Raw genomic sequence first — 18,210 nt, 5'->3', positions numbered from 1 at the left:
GCTGCTTTACGTTCGTCAACAATCCCATGTCTTGGTACAAAGCTGAGGTAATTCCACGCTTGATGGTGAAGTGACGTTGGAAATCAAACTGTTGTTACTACACACTTGATTATTCACAGTCCATAAATGAAACTTCTTAGGTGTTTTAAACTTTTGTAACAAGCAAACATCAACAGGATTTTTATCCTCCAGGAATACTTTACAAACTACACAAGGTAGTTTTATAACCTGCTGCCACTCTATGTTTGTTTGTTTCTGCTTCCTGTCCACTCAAAGCCCAGCTGGTCCAAGTTACATTTTACAATTAAGTTTTTCTTTTCCACTGTTGCCTTTGCTCTGGATGGGAGACTGTGAAGAAGTAAAGATTCAATGCAATCCTCTGGTTTCCTGAGATAAACTTTTACTAATTGGCGTTTATAATATATGTGAATGTTTTTGTGCAGTGCCCTGAAACAACTTCTGATGTGACTTGGTGCAATATAAATGAACTGAACTGAAGCAGAATTGAAATGCCATGAAAAGCAGGCAATAATGTAACTGCCTGTGACTGTGTGTTCGTTTGTTTGTCTGTTAGCAAAATATCAGTGGACCAGTCTTTAATGAAACTATTGGAAAGTAATGAGTTTAAGTACATCTTCAACCGATTCAAGATGACCACATAATTAAACCTAACAAACACAACAATGGCTTCATCTCAATTAAATTTACAGATATTGAGATAAACATTTAGTGTGATGGTAGCTCAAGTCAGAACCAACACATACCAGTAAGGCTAACACAAAAGGTTTTAGTTTAAAATATTAGTGTGCACAGCAGCAGACAATGTGAAGTCTTTCAAGGAATGATAGTTTATTTGTAAATTTATTTTATTCTAATTAGGCATAAAGGTAATTTGATGTGATTTTAAGTTTAAACAATTCATTTTTGGTAAAGTATGGTTTGCATGTCTATATTACTATAATTTAAAACAGATGCAAGCTTGTCACTTAAGTTTCTGTATTGTGTAATTTTTTTCCATGATATTTTAGTAATTTATATGTACAAAGTAATTGTTACATCATTTTTTAATATTTTACTGTTTTAAATGTATGCTGGATGGTCTGACGTACGTGACTTCATGCTTTATTTGTCCAATAGGAGCATTGCAACGGTCTGGGTGGTCATCTGGCTTCAGCCACAAGCCCAAGAGAGTACAGTTTCCTCCAGCAGATGACTCAAACGGCTGGTCAGAGCATTGCATGGCTGGGAGGCTTCAACCTGCAGGTGGGATTAGAAAACTGGTCCATTCTTCAAACCAGATCACACCAGAGTCCGATCTAACATCAGAAATTATACATTGTGTTTCTCAGGGAAAAAAAAACTAGAGACTCACACACATTTTTTGTATTCAGGGTCAGTGGATGTGGATCGACCGTGAGGGCTTTTACTACACCAACTGGTACTCCCAGTCATCTACCAGCAGCAACTCCTGTCTCTACTTACACTCTGCCTGTAAGTAATATCACTATACACCAGGCTGAGTTGGTGTCATTCCTAATCATTTATGATGTCTTCATACACTGATCAGCCATAACATTATGAAGCTATAGCTACAGACAGAAAACCCAGAACTCCCCAGGGCCCAAAGTTTATCTTGACCATACACCACCAGAAACCCAAATAAATCCTGGGGGGTTTAAGTGCATACCTGATGGGTCAAAATTTATTTGGAGGACTAATAGCCCAGTGGTCATAATGTTGTAGCTGGTCATCGAAACTGTGCTTTTAAAGTTCAGCAAAGTTAAGTCCAAAGTAAAGAAACATGACCACTGTTGTCATTTTATGATTTTTTTTTTCTCTTCTCTTATTTTCATCTCAGGTGGTTGGCGCAACACCCCGTGTAGTAGTGCTTATCGCTTCATTTGCTCCAAGAACGCATTCGGCTGTTAAAACTGATGCAAAATTTCTGCAGTTTAGAAGGACCAGCTGAGATGTCATTTTATTTCAACACATAATCACGTTTAACCAATAATTGTATTATATTGCTTATAATTTACTACTGAATGTTTACATTTTGTTAAAATTACTTTTGTTTGTGACTGAGAATTCAAATATCTTGTTCCTAATAAAAATGTTTGAGAATTGTTTATTATGTGATCTAGTTTGAATAGTTTGCTTCAAATGAACGAGAAGAACTTGGTGAACTCCCAGTAAATTGAGCTGATATAGAATGAAGTAATGTTTTATGAGTTTGTAAGCATGCCAAATTCTCGTTTTTGCCATTAATGTGAATGAATTGACAAACCGGATTCCAAAAAAGTTGGGACACTAAACAAATTGTGAATAAAAACTGAATGCAATGATGTGAAGATGGCAAATGTCAATATTTTATTTGTAATATAACATAGACTACAAATCAAAAGTTTAATCTAAGTAAATGTAACATTTTAAAGGAAAAATATGTTGATTCAAAATTTCACAGTGTCAACAAATCCAGAAAGTTGGGACAAGTAGCAATAATTCAATTCAATTCAGTTTATTTATATAGCACCAAATCCCAACAAAGTTGTCTCAGGGCACTTTACAGAAACATTCACACATAAAAGCCAATTAGTAAAGTTCTCTATCTAAGGAATCCAGCAGACAAGTTGAATCTTGGCTTTGTTGCAGTCTCCCATCCTGAGCAAGCACAGTGGCAACAGTGGAAAGAAAAAACTCCCTTTTTAAAGGAAGAAACCTCCAGCAGAACCAGGCTCAGGACAAGTGGCCATCTGCTTTGACCGGCTGGTTTGAGAGGACAGGAAGGAGAGACAGACGAACACAGAATGGTAGGTCCAGGTATAGGTCCAGGTGTATCTGAAAGACAAAAAAGCACATGTTAAGGATAGAAAAAATAATTACAAATACAAAACAGGTTGAGCAGAGTAAGTAAAGACAGTAGCAGAGTGAAAATTGTGGTCAGTTTGTCCTCCAGCAGTCTAAGCCTATAGCAGCACAACTAAGGGACAGCTCGGGAAACCCAAGCCGACCATAACTATAGGATTTATCAAAAAGGAAAGTCTTAAGCCTAGTTTTTAAACTGGATAATGTGTCAGCCTCACGGACAGAGAGTGGAAGTTGGTTCCACAAGAGAGGAGCCTGATAACTGAAAGATCTGCCTCCAATTCTGTTTTTGGAAACTCTAGGAACCACAAGTAAACCTGCAGTCTGAGAGCGAAGTGCTCTGTTAGGAAAATATGGAACAATAGGTTCTGTAATATAAGATGGAGCTAGGTTGTTGAGAGCTTTGTAGGTTAGAAGTAAGATTTTGAAATCTATTCTGGATTTGACAGGGAGCCACTGGAGAGAAACTAAAACTGGAGAAATATGATTTCTCCTACTAACTCCAGTTAAGACTCCAGCAGCATTTTGGATCAACTGAAGACATTTTAAAGAAGTATTTGGACATCCAGATAATAAACCATTGCAATAGTCCAGTCTAGACGTGACAAATGCATGGACCAGTTTTTCTGCACCATTTTTAGATAAGATGTTTCTAATTTTAGTGACATTATGCAGGTGGAAGAAGCAGTTCTAGTAATGTTTTTAATGTGGGGGATAAAAGACATGTCCTGATCAAAAATAACACCAAGATTTTTAACATTAGAGCAGGAGGACAGATTAATGCCATCTAAGGAGGGAGAAAGACTGAAAAATTAATTCCTATGGTGCTCAGGTCCAAATACCAAAACCTCAGTCTTGTCTGTGTTCAAAAAGAGAAAATTAATAGTCATCCAGGTTTTTATGTCTTTAAGACATGCTTGTAGTCTAAGTAACTGATATGATTCATTGGGTTTAATGGACAAATATAATTGTGTGTCATCAGCATAACAATGGAAATTTATCACATGCTGTTTAATAACTTTACCTATTGGAAGCATATATAAAGTAAAGAGTATTGGCCCAAGCACTGAGCCCTGAGGAACTCCATGACTAACTTTGGTGTATGAAGAAGATATATTATTTACATTTACAAACTGGAATCTATCAGATAGATATGATTTAAACCACTTTAGAGCTGTTCCTGTTATCCCAATATCATATTCAAGCCTCTGTAGTAAAATATTGTGATCAACTGCATCAAATGCAGCACTGAGGTCTAACAGGACCAGTAGAGACACAAGTCCATCGTCTGAGGCCATGAGAAAATCATTAGTGACTTTTACTAGTGCTGTTTCTGTGCTATGATGAGCTCTAAACCCTGACTGAAACTCTTAAACAGAATATTTCTTTGTAGATGTTCACGCAACTGACCTGCAACTATTTTCTCTAGAATTTTTTAGATGAAAGTTAGATTAGACATGGGTCTGTAGTTGGCCAGAATTTCTGAATCAAGATCAGACTTTTTAAGTAAAGGTTTAATTACAGCAACCTTAAAGCTCTGTGGTACATAACCATCCATTAAAGACAAATTAAGTAGATCCAAAATGTGGACATTAATTAGGGGAAATACCTCTTTAAACAGTCTGGTTGGGATGGGATCTAGCAGGCATGTGGATGGTTTGGATGAGGTTATTATTTTTGACAATTCAAAGAGCTCAACAGGACAAAAACACTGTCCAAACATAAATCAGGCTCTATTGAAATTTTTAAAGTTGCCTCATTTGACAGGGGACTAGAGATAGTAGAAGGAAGGATGGTTTGAATTTTCTCTCTAATTGAAATAATTTTATTTATAAATAATCTCGTGAAATCATCACTACTTATAGTTGTAGGGATACATGGTTCAACAGAAATGGGACTTTTAATTAGTCTAGCAATAGTACTAAACAGAAACCTAGGGTTATTTTTATTCTCCTCTATTAAAGATGAGTAATATAAAGTTCTAGCGTTACGGAGAGCTTTTTTATATGTTAGCAGACTATCTTTCCAAGTTAAATAAAATTCTTCAACATTAGTAGAGCGCCATTTTCTCTCCTGGTTTCTAGATGCCTGCAATAAGTGGCTGGAAAAAAAAAGAGCATATAACGAACAGCTGGAAGACCAATTAACACTAATTAGGTCAATAGACAACATGATTGGGTATAAAAAGAGCTTCTCAGAATGTCAGTGTCTCTCAGAAGAAGCCAAGATGGTAAGAGGATCACCAATTCCACTAATGTTGCGCAGAAATATAGTGCAACAATACCAGAATGGTGTTACCAAGCGTAAAATAGCAAAGACTTTTAAGTTATCATCATCAACCGTACATAACATCATCAAAAGATTCAGAGAATCTGGAACAACCGCTGTGCGTAAGGGTCAAGGCCATAAAACTCTACTGGATGCTCGTGATCTCCGGGCCCTTAAACGTCACTGCACCTCAAACAGGAATGCCACTGTCAAGGAAATAACAGACTGGGCTCAGGAATACTTCCAGAAAGCATCGTCAGTGAACACAATCCACCGTGCCATCCGCTGTTGCCAGCTGAAACTCTACAGTGCAAAGAGGAAGCCATTTCTAAGCAAGCTCCACAAGCTCAGACATTTGCACTGGGCCAGGGGTCATTTAAAATGGAGTGTGGCAAAATGGAAGACTGTTCTGTGGTCAGATGAGTCACGATTTGAAGTTCTTTATGGAACACTGGGACGCCATGTCATCCGGACCAGAGAGGACAAGGATAGCCCAAGTTGTTAGTTCTGAACGCTCCGTTCAGAAGCCTGCATCACTGATGGTATGGGGTTACATGAACGCTTGTGGCACGGGCAGCTTGCATGTGTGGAAAGGAACCATTAATGCAGAGAACTATGTTCAGGTTCTAGAACAACATATGCTCCCATCTAGACGTCATCTCTTTCAGGGAAGACCCTGCATTTTTCAACATGATAATGCCAGACCACATTCTGCAGCAATCACAACATCATGGCTACGTAGGAGAAGGATCTGGGTACTGAAATGGCCAGCCTGCAGTCCAGATCTTTCACCTATAGAGAACATTTGGCGCATCATAAAGAGGAAGGTGCGACAAAGAAGGCCCAAGACGATTGAACAGTTAGAGGCCTGTATTAGACATGAATGGGAGAGCATTCCTATTTCTAAACTTGAGAAACTGGTCTCCTCTGTCCCCAGACATCTGTTGAGTGTTGTAAGAAGAAGGGGGGATGCCGCACAGTGGTAAAAATGGACTTATCCCAACTTTTTGGGGATTTGTTGACACCATGAAATTTAGATACAACAGATTTATCCCTTAAAATGATACATTCTCTCAGTTTAAACTTTTGATCTGTGATTTGTGTTCTATTCTGAATAAAATATTAGATGTTGGCACCTCCACATCATTGCATTCAGTTTTTATTCACAATTTGTTTAGTGTCCCAACTTTTTTGGAATCCGGTTTTCTAATTTTAATGCCTTTCTGGTGATCATACATCACAATAATCTTATCAGACAAACTACAGCTCACTTTAGACACAATTTTAACTACTTCACAAATAGAACCAAAATCCAAAATCTGCCTTTTTAAGTTTCACTAATTTGAATAATCAATTAGACCTTTGATACAAAGCTATTTGTTATTCATTTGTTTGTTATGCATAATTTATCATCACATATATCACAGATTATTATTTTTATAATAAAATGCATAAAATCAACTGAATTTGTGATTATTTTTGGCATATCTGTGTGTATTAACTGATTTGATGCCCTTTAAACATGAGAAAGAACTCACGTTTCAGTTTACATTTAATTTGGGGTTAGAGACTGATTTTTCCTCTAAAAGAGAGGTGGTGCCCACACAACGAGGTTATTTGCATAATAAATGCATATCTTATGAGCTTAACTCATAACTGATAATTTACAATATACATATCCAGCCCATATCACCCTACACAGCACCTCAGACTGAGGAAGTCTTTCAGAATGAAAGACGAAACATTTCTATATTTTTTGTTGTTTTGCTTTGTTTTGTTTTTTTTGAATGTCCATAGGACCAGATTTAACTTTTTTAGATATTTTTATAGAACTATGTTTAACTTAGGAATGTGGGAAAAAACTATAATAATAGTAAAAAAAAAAAACACTTTACATCAGTAAAAGTATTTAAACCAATTGATATGCTTATCATAAATGTCTTTATACATACAAAAAATCTGCAAGGGAAAGTACACATCAGTCAGAAGGCTTTTAAAAAAAAAAAAAAACAATTTTTAATTTTTTTCCTTTTATTCTCCGGTGAAACCAGATGTGTTTCCCTGTCTTCCCCCTCCCCACCCGCTTCTTAAAAAGCCTTTTTTTTTCTGCATACCTCTTAATTGGAAGGATCAGCTGGCCTCTCAACAAAATCGATCAACTTCTCCCGACAGGAGTCAGGGTAACGAGGACCCTCTTACCTCAACGGAAACAAATTGGATTCATCATGACAACAACTTAGTAGATTCTGCTGTTTGGGTTGTTGAAATCTTGGATTGTCTACAAATTTGTGTGGATGTATTAAAGCTCGACAGTGCTCAGACTGAATTTGGGAAGCTGCGACAGGGAGTTGGAGCAGCTGTTATCAGGACTGTGAACTCAATGGCAGCACTCATGAATGGTGGGAATAATATTGGAGAAGCTGTGAGCTCGACTTTTGGAGTAAAGGATCAATTCGGCTGTTTTGGAGTTTCCATCAGAGGATATATACCAGCGAGACTTTAAAAAAGCGGAAACAACAATTCACGAGTTCTGCCTGACCCAAACTGTGGCCTTGACGCCGGACTTATCTCAACTCCTCCTGGAATGTTTTGAAAACAACAGAGATGCTTTGACTGTTTCCTCACCCCTCCTTTCCCCAAGGCCGTGGACATGTAACAGAACCTCAACTGAGCTGAAAATGAATGGCACCTCTTATCTGGACAATGGCTGAGGGGGGGCTCTGGACTATGCTACGACTTTCCCTTAAAAATTCAATGTTTTCACCGGCCTATATGTAAATGTATAACGTCTGTTTATGTTGCTTTGCTGTGGTAGGATTTATTGATGCCTCAAATTGTGCCCTGTCTAGGACACGTCGTGAGAGATCTTTTTTTATACCGTCTCTCCTCATGTTTTCTTTCCTTTTCTCATCTAAGCAAAATATTATTCTGAATAAGATTAAGAGTGCCGTGCTATTTATTTATAGCCGCAGCTTCGTGCACTCCGCCCATCTTTCGGACGACTGTACGTTTAAATTCTCGTTGTATCTCGGTGCAATGCCAATAAAGTTTATTCTGATTCTGACTCTGATTCTGATTACTGAATATTTTAAAGTTTGCTGTTTAATGTCATAAAGTGAAACTGGACAATTCTCGTGTTTGCACTCTTTATATTTCTTCAACCCTTAAAAAATATCACATGTAAAACAACTATTTGAGTATAACACAGTAATTTAAAAATTAAAACGATAATAATCATGATGTTGATGATAACAATGATAATAAAATATTGCATAATTTAATGTGATTTCTTTTTGTGTTTAATGATGCTTGAACATTATTGGGTCTTCCCCATTACAAAATTACTAATATCTCACAGCTGTTTATTGCATGGGTTACAAAACAGATTTACACTAAAACAACTAGACTAAACATTTGATTTGTATGAGACCATTTTGAAACTCATATTGAAAGTATTGTGTCTGGTGAAATAAGAACACGCTGGCCCATTTTCCAGCTGAAACAACTGCTGACTTCTTGAGCTTGGATTTTCTAGATTGATGAAGTCGAAAATTCCAATGTTTATTTTTTAAAAGCCCACTAATAAAACTTTACATTTGTTAGTTAACTGACTCTTTTAACATCATCTACCACTACAGTCAATAATGTGTGTGTTTGTGTGTGGTCATTTAACATCTGTATTGCCAAACTGTTTCACAAACCACTGAGCTTATGTTAATGAAACCCTCAAAAGTTTACATTGTATGAACGTCTAAAATGGACTAACTTTTGAAAAGATGGCTGCCACAGCTAAGCAACCTTAGTAAGCACAAGTCAATACTCAGTTAATCACACCTTCTCTTTTTCTCTTTTTTCAGTTAGTGAGGTAAATAAACTGTGAAAAGTTCTTGATCCTAAAAAATCTGCAGGTCCAGATGAACTTCCACCTTATTTCTTAAGGCTGGCTGCTCATATCATCGCAGTCCCTGTGACCCACATCTTTAATCTCTCCATAAGCCAAAACTCCATTCCACACACTTGGAAAACAGCCTTTGTTCTTCCTTTGCTGAAGGGAGGTGACCCCACCTCACTGAACAACTATCGACCAATCTCTAAACTTTGCATTTTAGCCAAGGTTCTAGAAAAACTGATAAACTCTCAAATCAAAAATTACCTGGACTCATTTAACATCTTACCTCGCCGTCAATCAGGTTTCAGGAAACAACGCAGCACAACGACTGCTTCACTGAAGGTTCTTAATTACGTTGTTGAAGCACTGGATGCTAAGGATTATTGCGCTGCACTTTTCTTAGACCTGTCTAAAGCTTTTGACACTGTGGATCGTGACATCTTGTGCCATAAGCTCTCAGAAATTGGTTTCTCAGAACACACCATTGGTTGGTTATCTAACTATCTCTCAGACCGGAGGCAATGTGTTCAACATAATGGTACTTCCTCCAGTTATTTAACAGTCAACAATGGTGTACCACAAGGCTCGGTCTTAGGACACACCCTCTTTACAATCTACATAGGTAATGTAGGTCAAAACATCCCTGATGCATCCATACATTTCTATGCTGATGACAAAGTTGTTTAATGTCGAGCTAAAATATTTGCTGATTTTCCATCTTTTGAAATCTGCATTTAACATCATCCAGTCTGATTTGTTCTGCCTCAAACTTGTCCTAAATGCTGACAAAACCAAAGGGATGCTTTTTTCAAATAGGAAGTCGGTCCCAGCAGTTCTTCCTCTAATTTCATCCTCAAATGGTGTCCTCATTGAGTTTGTCGAGTCCTATAAATATTTGGGTATCTTGGTCGACTCGCATCTCGCATTTTTTTCTAAAGTACTTTAGAAAATAGTCGAGTCCCAGTTGAAGTGCTTCCTGGAAGGTCACACCATCTTAGAGCTATTCCAATCTGGCTTTAAACCTCACCACAGCACTGAAACTGCCGCGCTGAAGGTCTTTAACGACATCTTCAGATCCACAGATACTGGTGATTCTGTGCTGCTTGTCCTATTGGACCTCACGGCCGCCTTCGACACCATCGACCATGAGATCCTCATTGCTAGGTTGGAGCAGTGGGTGGGCATCACAGGGTCAGCCCTCAATTGGTTCAGATCCTACCTCACTGACAGATCCTTTTGTGTCTCCATCAAGGATTTTAGTTCCGCAGAGGCAGAGCTTAAATGGGGGGTTCCGCAGGGGTCCATCCTGGGTCCCCTCCTATTCTCTTTATACCTGCTGCCGCTTGGTGCTATTTTCCGGAAACACAACATGCCCTTCCACTTCTATGCCGATGACTGTCAAATTTACTTCCCCCTAAGACACAATGGTACATGCTCGATTCAACCGCTGCTCAACTGCCTGGCTGACATCAGGGACTGGATGGCTTTAAACTTCTTAAGTTTCAACGAAAAAAAGTCTGAAGTCATGTTGTTCCCTCCCAATGACACGATCACAAACCACTGTATCGACCTCTCTGCTCTAACCCTGTCAGAAAAACAAGAGTCACTAATATGGGAGTGATAATGGACCCTTCACTGAAACTTAACAATCATGTAAACATGATTGTTAAATCATGTTTCTTCCAACTGAGGCGGCTGTCTAAACTGAAGCCCATATTGTCCAAAAATAACCTGGAGACAGTAATACATGCATTCATTACATCTAAGCTTGATTACTGCAATTCGCTCCTGTTTGGTATCAGTCAGACCTCCACTGCACGACTACAACTGGTCCAGAATGCAGCAGCCTGATTTTTAACCAGTACAGGCAAATGAGAGCACATTACACCAGTTTTGGCCTCCCTGAACTGGTTACCAGTTCACTTTCGAATCCAGTTCAAAATACTGATGTATGTCTACAAATCACTGAACAGTCCCCCCCCCCCCATCTCTCTGATCTGCTACAACCGTATGTCCCACCACATTTCCTGAGGTCAGCAGACCAGTTGCTCCTCACAGTTCCAGGAACTCGTCTTAAGCTCAGAGGTGACAGGACCTTCTCTGTAGCAGGACCAAGACTCTGGAACGAGTTACCTCTGCTTGTCAGACAGGCCCCCTCCCTCTCGGTTTTCAAGTCCCGTTTAAAAACTCACTCCTATTCAGTAGCTTTCAACACCAGATGATCTGTGTTTTGATCCTGTTCGCTCCACACTGGTTTGTCGTCATTATCTGCATCGTTTTTATGTCTAGATTTCTGATTTACTTCATTTTGTATTTTGCTTTGTGTGTTACCTGTTGTTTTGTCTGTACAGCACTTTGGTTGGCCTTGTAGCTGTTTTAAGTGCTCTATAAATAAAGTGGTATGGTATGGTATCTCTCTTTTAAGCTCCATGTGGAAAATCTAGTAAAGAAACTGAAAGTTAAACTGGGTTTATTTTTCAGAAACAGATCCTGTCTAATTCAGAATGCTAGGAAACATCTTGTATCTGTGACTTTCCTTCCCTCAATTGATTACAGTGACATTATTTACATGAACGCTCCTACAAGCACCCTGCAGATGTTGGATGCTGTCTATCATGGTGCACTAAGATTCATAACTGGCTGTGATTATCGAACACACCACTGCACACTGTATTCACTGGTTAACTGGACATCATTAACATCACGCAGACTCTCTCACTGGTACATTTTCATCTTTAAATCACTTCTTGGTCTGCTGCCTTCATACATCTCTTCCTACATGTCTCTGCGTGAGTGCAGTTACAGCGTGCGCTCTCAGGACATTATTTTCTGCAGTGTTCCCTCAGTGCGGACTGAACTAGGCAAAAGGGCCTTCTCCTACTCCGCTCCTGTTTCCTGGAATATCTTGTAAAAAGACCTGAAGTTCGACCTTGACCTCTTTAAGTGGCTTTTAGAATCTGTTGGACTCCTGGCAGGGACCAATGCAGACATGTTCCTGTTTTTAGTTTTCTACATTCGCCTTATAATCGAGCTGTTCTTTGTTTTTGTTTTTTTGCCATCTTATTTGTAAAAAAAAACAACATCTTTATGCCTTTTTTTTTGGCTGTCTGTTGTCGCTGTTGTCCATTGTTTTCATCATTCTTTGTTGAGGTCAGATCTCTCTTGTAAATGAGTCCTCGGGGCTCAATGGGATTTACCTGTCTAAAAAAAGACTGAATGAAAAGAGCACAAAAATGATATTGAGCTAAAATGTGATGCAATATTAGTTTAAAAGACATCTATAACACATACCATAAGTGCTAACTGAATAACCTGTTTTTAAAACTATGCAAAAGCCTGATAGAATAAACCCTGTTTGTCTGTTAACAAAATATCATATGAACTTATGAATGATTTATGATTAAACTTTAGAAAATTTACCACTTGATGTACATCTGCAACTGATTAACTTTTTTAGTCAACCTATTTTAAGATGGTCACCAGTTAATCAACGTTACCCAGTTGCCTGACTTAATTTCCAAGGTTTGACCAAGATGGCTACATCAATCAACCTTTATTTATACAGGTAAATCCCATTGAGCCTCGAGGACTCATTTACAAGAGAGACCTGATTTCAACAAAGAAAGATGACAACAATGGACAACAGCAACAACAATAAACAGTTATAAAAAAACATACTACAGTTTTTTTTTTTTTTTTTTTTTAACAAATAGGATGGCTAAAAGGAAAAGGTAACAAAACAAAAAACAGCTAGATTCCAAGACAAATGTAGAAAACTAACAACAGGAACATGTCAGCATTGGACCCTGCCAGGTGTCCAACAGATTCTTAAAGACACTTAGAGAGGTCAAGGTCGAGAGCTTCAAATCTTTTTGTAAGATATTCCAGGAAACAGGAGCGGAATAGGAGAAGGCCCTTTTGCCTAGTTCAGTCCGCACTGAGGGAACACTGCAGGTAATAATGTCCTGAGAGCGCACTCCGTAGCTGCACTCACGCAGAGACATGTAGGAGGAGATGTATGAAGGCAACAGACCAAGAAGTGATTTAAAGATGAAAATATACCAGTGAGAGAGTCTGCGTGAAGTTAATGATGTCCAGTTAACCAGTGAATACAGGGTGCAGTGGTGGGTACGATAATCACAGCCAGTTATGAATCTTAGTGCACCATGATAGACAGCATCCAACATCTGCAGGGTTCTTGTAGGAGCGTTCATGTAAATAATGTCACCATAATCAATTGAGGGAAGGAAAGTCACAGATACAAGGTGTTTTCTAGCATTCAGGGTTAGACAGGATTTGTTTCTGAAAAAGAAACCCAGTTTAACTTTCAGTTTCTTACCAAGTTTTCCACATGGAGCTTAAAAGAGAGATGTGAGTCGACCAAGATACCCAAATATTTATAGGAATCAACAAACTCAATGGGGACACCATTTGAGGATAAAATCGGAGGAAGAACTGCTGGGACCAACTTCCTATTTGAAAAAAGCATCCCTTTGGTTTTTTCGGCATTTAGGACAAGTTTGAGGCGAAACAAATCAGTCTGGATGATGTTGAATGCAGATTTCAAAAGCTGGGAAGCCTTAGCAACAGTTTTAGCTCGATAATAAACAACTGTGTCGTCAGCATAGAAATGTATGGATGCATTAGGGATGTTCTTACCTACATTATGTATATAGATTGTAAAGAGGGTGGGTCCTAAGACTGAGCCTTGTGGTACACCATTGTTGACTGTTAAATAACTGGAGGAAGTTCCATTATGTTGAACACATTGCCTCCGGTCTGAAAGATTGTTAGAGAACCAACCAATGGTGTGATCTGAGAAACCGATTTCTGAGAGTTTATGACACAAGATGTTGTGATCCACAGTGTCAAAAGCTTTAGACAGGTCTAAGAAAAGTGCAGCACAATAATCCTTAACATCCAGTGCTTCAACAACGTCATTAAGAACCTTCAGTGAAGCAGTGGTTGTGCTGTGTTGTTTCCTGAAACCAGATTGATGTGGAGGTAAGATATTAAATGAGTCCAGGTAATTTTTGATTTGAGAGTTTATCAGTTTTTCTAGAACCTTGGCTAAAATGCAGAGTTTATAGATTGGTCGATAGTTGTTCAGTGTGGTGGGGTCTCCTCCCTTTAGCAAAGGAAGAACAAAGGCTGTTTTCCAAGTGTCTGGGATGGAGTTTTGTCTTATGGAGAGATTGAAGATGTGGGTCACAGGGACTGTGATGATATGAGCAGCCAGCCTTAAGAAATAAGGTGGAAGTTCATCTGGACCTGCAGATTTTTTAGGATCAAGATCTTTTAACAGTTTATTGACCTCACTGACTGAGAATGGAGAAATAGAGAAGGTGTGATTAACTGAGGATTGACTTGTAGGAGGGATTTGATTTGTAGAAGTTTGGTTATTAAGTGAAGTGGCTGATTTTCCATTAGTAACTGTGTCAAATAAAGAACTAGAAGCAACAAAATGTTTGTTGAAACAGTTCTCGTGCTTATTTGACACAGGAACAGAGTTAATGAAAAGTTGTGATGGGAGGTCAGATGATTGGGGGGTGCCTGAGAGAGATTTAATGGTTTTCCAGAATCTGTTAGGGTCATTTAGATTTTTGGAGGTCTGAGATAAGAAATAGTTACGTTTTGCTGCTATAACAGCAGTTGTACATTTATTCCTCATCTGTCGAAAACTCAACCAATCAGTGTCTGAGCCAGATTTTCTCGCTGTGGCCCAAAGATGATCTCTCCTGTGCAGGAGGTCAGCTAGCTCTGGAGTAAACCAGGGGCTGTCTCGTCCCTGCATTTATTAACATATGATGATATAGTTTATATATTTGGCTTTAAAAGTGGTGGGTGATATGCATTCCTTTAAGATATGCCTTTACTTATAGAAGAATGCATGTGGCGGACGGCACAGTGGAGCATTTGTTGGAGCTATTGCATCTCAGTGAGAAGTTTGCTGGTTCAAATCTCGGCCAGGGGGTCTTTCTGGAGTTTGCATATTCTCTCCGTGATTGCGTGGGTTTTCTCCGGGTTCTCAGGTTTCCACCCACAGACCAAAAACATGCATGTTAGGCCGATTGGTAAATAAATTGTCCCTAGGTGTGAGTGAGAGAGTAAATGGTTGTCTCGTTTGTCTCTGTGTGTCCCTGTGATGGACTGGAGACCTGTCCAGGGTGTCCCCTGTCTCACACAGTGACTGTTGAATATGGGCACCAGTGACCCCCACGACTCGAAAAGCAAGAAGAGGGTAAAGATGATTGACGGACATGGTTTGATTTGTGATTAAAGAAAAATAAAGGACAAATATTGCTGCTAGATAAATTGTGAATAATGCCTAATGACACAAATGAAGCTTAAATTTGATGGTACACTTGCTCCAATAGAATCTTAACTGTCTAAATTAAATTAAAAAAAATATTGTATTTACTTTGTAATTTAAATAGGTGATTTTGTCACGATACCTAAAACCTTTTTCAGATTTTATTGCAAAACGATTAATTTTACCGGTAAATATATAAAACTAAGAAAACACCAACACACAAACACCAGAGAAAGTGTAATTTTGTAATTCAATGTATTCACATTACAACATCCACATAGTTCAGTTTGTGACATTGTCTATGATCTTCAAATATATTCACTGTATGATACATAATACCAATATAGGCACTTCCAGTAAGTCCGGCAATATTGAAGCTACAGTATAGTGTCTAAATTACAAAATGGTAAAAATAAATAATGTATATCTAAAAGAGTTTTTGTAGTTTTAAAATTTCTTTTACTGTACAGCATATATGTATATTGTACAAAATGGAGCATCAACCTGCAGGAGTTAACTTTCACAAATACTGTGAGTTTAGACATGGTACATATGTGGTCATGTGAAAGTGAGAAGAGAGCAATTCATAGTTTAATCACGTGTCAGCTATATAAAAATACTTATTTTGTTTACGTAGTTGTAAAGCTTGTTTGGTTCCCGTGGTTACAATTACCTTACATGTGTGAAAAAAACATGACGATCATACAAATGAAGGTGTAAAAATAACACACTATAAAAGTATTATAATGTATTGTCTTAAACGCAGAAGCAGATTAAAAACAGAGTAATGTGTGGGGAAAAATCCATACGTTATTCACTCTAAAACAAAGTGTGATCATGAACACATTAACACTGTGGATAGAAACTCAATACCTTTATACATGAGTGATGTTGCACAACCAATGTTTGGCTACTTTATGCAGCGAGGCCGATAAGTATGCAGATCAACGAGGAAGCACTAGGAGCAGTAAGGACCCAGGACAATAACAAACTCAGCTGAGCATGTTAAAAAGATTGAAGAAAATCTTTTTACAACTGTTTTACCTTCATTCTCCCTGTTACAAGTTGCATTAGAGACGCTACTGGAAGATTAAATATATAAATCAACAAATGTGTTGTCCTTCTTTGACAAAACCACAAGGACTTCTGACGGTCACAACCTGGAAGCTTGAAAAAGGAAGTAGAAGTGAAAAATGATCTCCTTCAAGTTGAGCTGTTAAAGGGAGAATTCAGATCTTGGGAAGTGGAGCTATGTGGAAAGGTATGTGGTTAATATCTTACCTGCAGTAGATAGCTCTTTGAATGACCAACGTTTAGAAGAATGTAGCTTGATCTGACTGGATTGATGAACTAAGTTAGTCTGAATGAGAGCAAGACCAAAGTGCATCAATGCAGTCCTGAAACAGCTCCAATCTCCAACATTAATGATTACTAATTATTTTTTAATTAATTTAATATTAAATACAATCACTGTTTTATAAACTGGTAAATTGGTGCCAGTTTTGCACAACATGGTTAGTCTAACAGAGATGCAGTAGTACCTCGCTACTTCACGGTTCGTTTTCGCGGACTCGCTTTATCGCGGTTTTTCAAAATAACACACTGATTGATGGATGAGCTGCACGATCGACATGGAACTTTTATTTAAAATAAATTATTTTAAATTACTTAGCACCTGCTGCACATCTGTGCAGCCCTTACTGCAGGATAAACTTCCTGCTGTAGCTGATCAGCTGTTCTCCGTGCAGAGCTGAGAAGTGGGCGTGGCCAAGATCGTTACATATACATATACGTATATAGATAAACTACTACTTACTAATTGTACTACTATTCCTATGTTGCGGTTTTTCACTTATCGCGAGGCTTTACGATATGGATCCCCTGCGATCATCGTGGGACTACTGTATAGTTATAGTCCTGCTGAAAGTACACCAGGCTGCACAGAAAGAGCAACAGGAAGTACAAATGTAAAAGGAAACTGACAGCAAGGTGAAGAAAACGTTGTTTACGTGAATGTCCGAATAAGTCTCAGGATTAGAGTTTTAGGATTATGATAATCAAATTTGGTCGATCAGCTGTTAGCTTGCCAATCATGTCAGTTGGAGTGAATACAAAATAGTGAGGTCATTCATCAAACTATCTAAAACAAGTAATAGTGATTGTTCACATCCTTTACAGAGAACCCAAATTAAATCAATTTAAACTATTGTTTAAAAATGTTGTTGCACTGAATATTTTTTCTAATAATCTGTTATTTCAAAAAGGTATAAAATCAGTTGTGAATGTGATGATGGTTACAGATCATTAAGAATGAGATACATCAACACACAAAAGAGTAATCAATAAAACACAGAGTGCAGCAAACTCATTATGATGTAAAGGAATTCAAAAATATTCTGAACTGACAAAAGTTTTGTGATAAATAGGTGTACAATTTCAGACTAATCAGTAGGTCAGACTTTTACTGGCCTCAGGGCTGCAGCAAAGAGGCTATTCACTACATCTACAGCTAATTGCAGGAATAGATACCTGTGCATAGGAAACTTATAAGACTGTTTATTATAAGATAAGTCAGAAATACAGCTAAGACAGGTTTTCTGGATCATTGTTTGCTGTGGAAAATACAGCTATAATTTTTCACTGATTAACATAATTCATGTTTATCAAATTATTGTACTCAATTTTTGTATTGTTTCACTTGTTACCAGCTGTCTGCTGTAAAACAGTTCTTAATCCATCAACTCCCATTCAAGACTGATCAGCTTCTCCCTATAAACCAACATCAATACATTTTTATACAGATCATTTTGGCACAATTAGCTAGTGTCCCTTCTTTTGCGAACGGATGGAAGTTTTTATTTTAATTTTAAAGGAAATA

General features: G+C 38.0%; 1 protein-coding gene across 1 annotated transcript; it reads left to right on the top strand.

Annotated features, from left to right (window-relative positions):
• Window positions 1–5: 5 nt before the first annotated feature.
• On the top strand, window positions 6–1,929 carry LOC119416483 (ladderlectin-like; the record flags this gene model as incomplete). The annotated part of the gene is made up of 4 exons (XM_037683717.1): window positions 6–47; window positions 1,138–1,263; window positions 1,392–1,491; window positions 1,859–1,929. Coding segments are annotated over 4 exons (339 nt in total), but the record flags the coding sequence as incomplete, so codon positions are not given.
• Window positions 1,930–18,210: the final 16,281 nt, after the last annotated feature.

Source organism: Nematolebias whitei, chromosome 10 (assembly GCF_014905685.2).
Source record: "Nematolebias whitei isolate Nwh7 chromosome 10, NemWhi1, whole genome shotgun sequence".
In the NCBI taxonomy this organism is placed as follows: Eukaryota; Metazoa; Chordata; class Actinopteri; order Cyprinodontiformes; family Rivulidae; genus Nematolebias; species Nematolebias whitei.
This window is presented reverse-complemented; position numbering and strand designations above follow the sequence as displayed.